Source organism: Mesitornis unicolor, unplaced genomic scaffold, assembly GCF_000695765.1.
Source record: "Mesitornis unicolor isolate BGI_N332 unplaced genomic scaffold, ASM69576v1 scaffold30511, whole genome shotgun sequence".
Lineage (NCBI taxonomy): Eukaryota > Metazoa > Chordata > Aves > Mesitornithiformes > Mesitornithidae > Mesitornis > Mesitornis unicolor.
Genome location: NW_010162480.1, coordinates 1 through 599, shown reverse-complemented (window position 1 = coordinate 599; position 599 = coordinate 1). Strand labels below are relative to the sequence as shown.

The 599-nt window shown below is 54.8% G+C and overlaps 1 protein-coding gene across 1 annotated transcript in view; it reads right to left on the bottom strand.

Moving 5' to 3' along the window:
• Positions 1 to 376, bottom strand: part of KANSL3 (KAT8 regulatory NSL complex subunit 3) — a 21980-nt gene extending 21604 nt beyond the window's left edge. The window contains exon 1 of the mRNA XM_010193640.1: positions 213 to 376. Coding sequence (XP_010191942.1) covers positions 213 to 301 — 89 coding nt within the window. The 5' untranslated portion in view covers positions 302 to 376. The remainder of the gene's footprint in view (positions 1 to 212) is intronic.
• Between the last annotated feature and the right edge of the window lie 223 nt (positions 377 to 599).

Here is a 599-nt window from a genome sequence, read left to right as displayed (position 1 = left end):
GAAGAGCGGGTCCAACAGCTGGGCCAGCCCCCACCGTTACATCCCACAGCTTTCCCAGCGGGCAGGCGAGGAATTTGGACCCAAGAATTCATTTTCTTCCAACGTTAATCAGCTCAGGAATGTCCCTGTGTATCGAGTCACACTAGAAATAACCCACACCACACAACGTGCAACTGTTTAGTGCCCAAATTTCTTCGCTGTCCTGGCCTTACCTGTTGACGTGCTCCTCCCAGTCGTCCGGCGGCGGAGGGGCATCAGCATCGGTGCGAGCGAACATCACGTGGCGCTCGCACTCGTTCATCACGCTGCGCGCCTTCTGGTTGTCATAGAGCGGCACGGGTGTGGATGTCACCGTCTCGACATCAATGGGGACGTCAGCTTCTCTGTGGGGAATAATTATACTTTAGGGAAGGGGATCGCACACCTTGGGGGTCTGCCGTGCTTTACAATTAAAAACGCATGGAGATTTGTAACCCTGTATCTTGTTATCCTCAATCCCAGACCAAGGATGTCCCATCCTTCACCCCAAACTCACCCATGACCCCAGCCCCACACCCCAATCCTAAAGCAAACCATTGAGGTCTGGCCCCCCTCCAGCC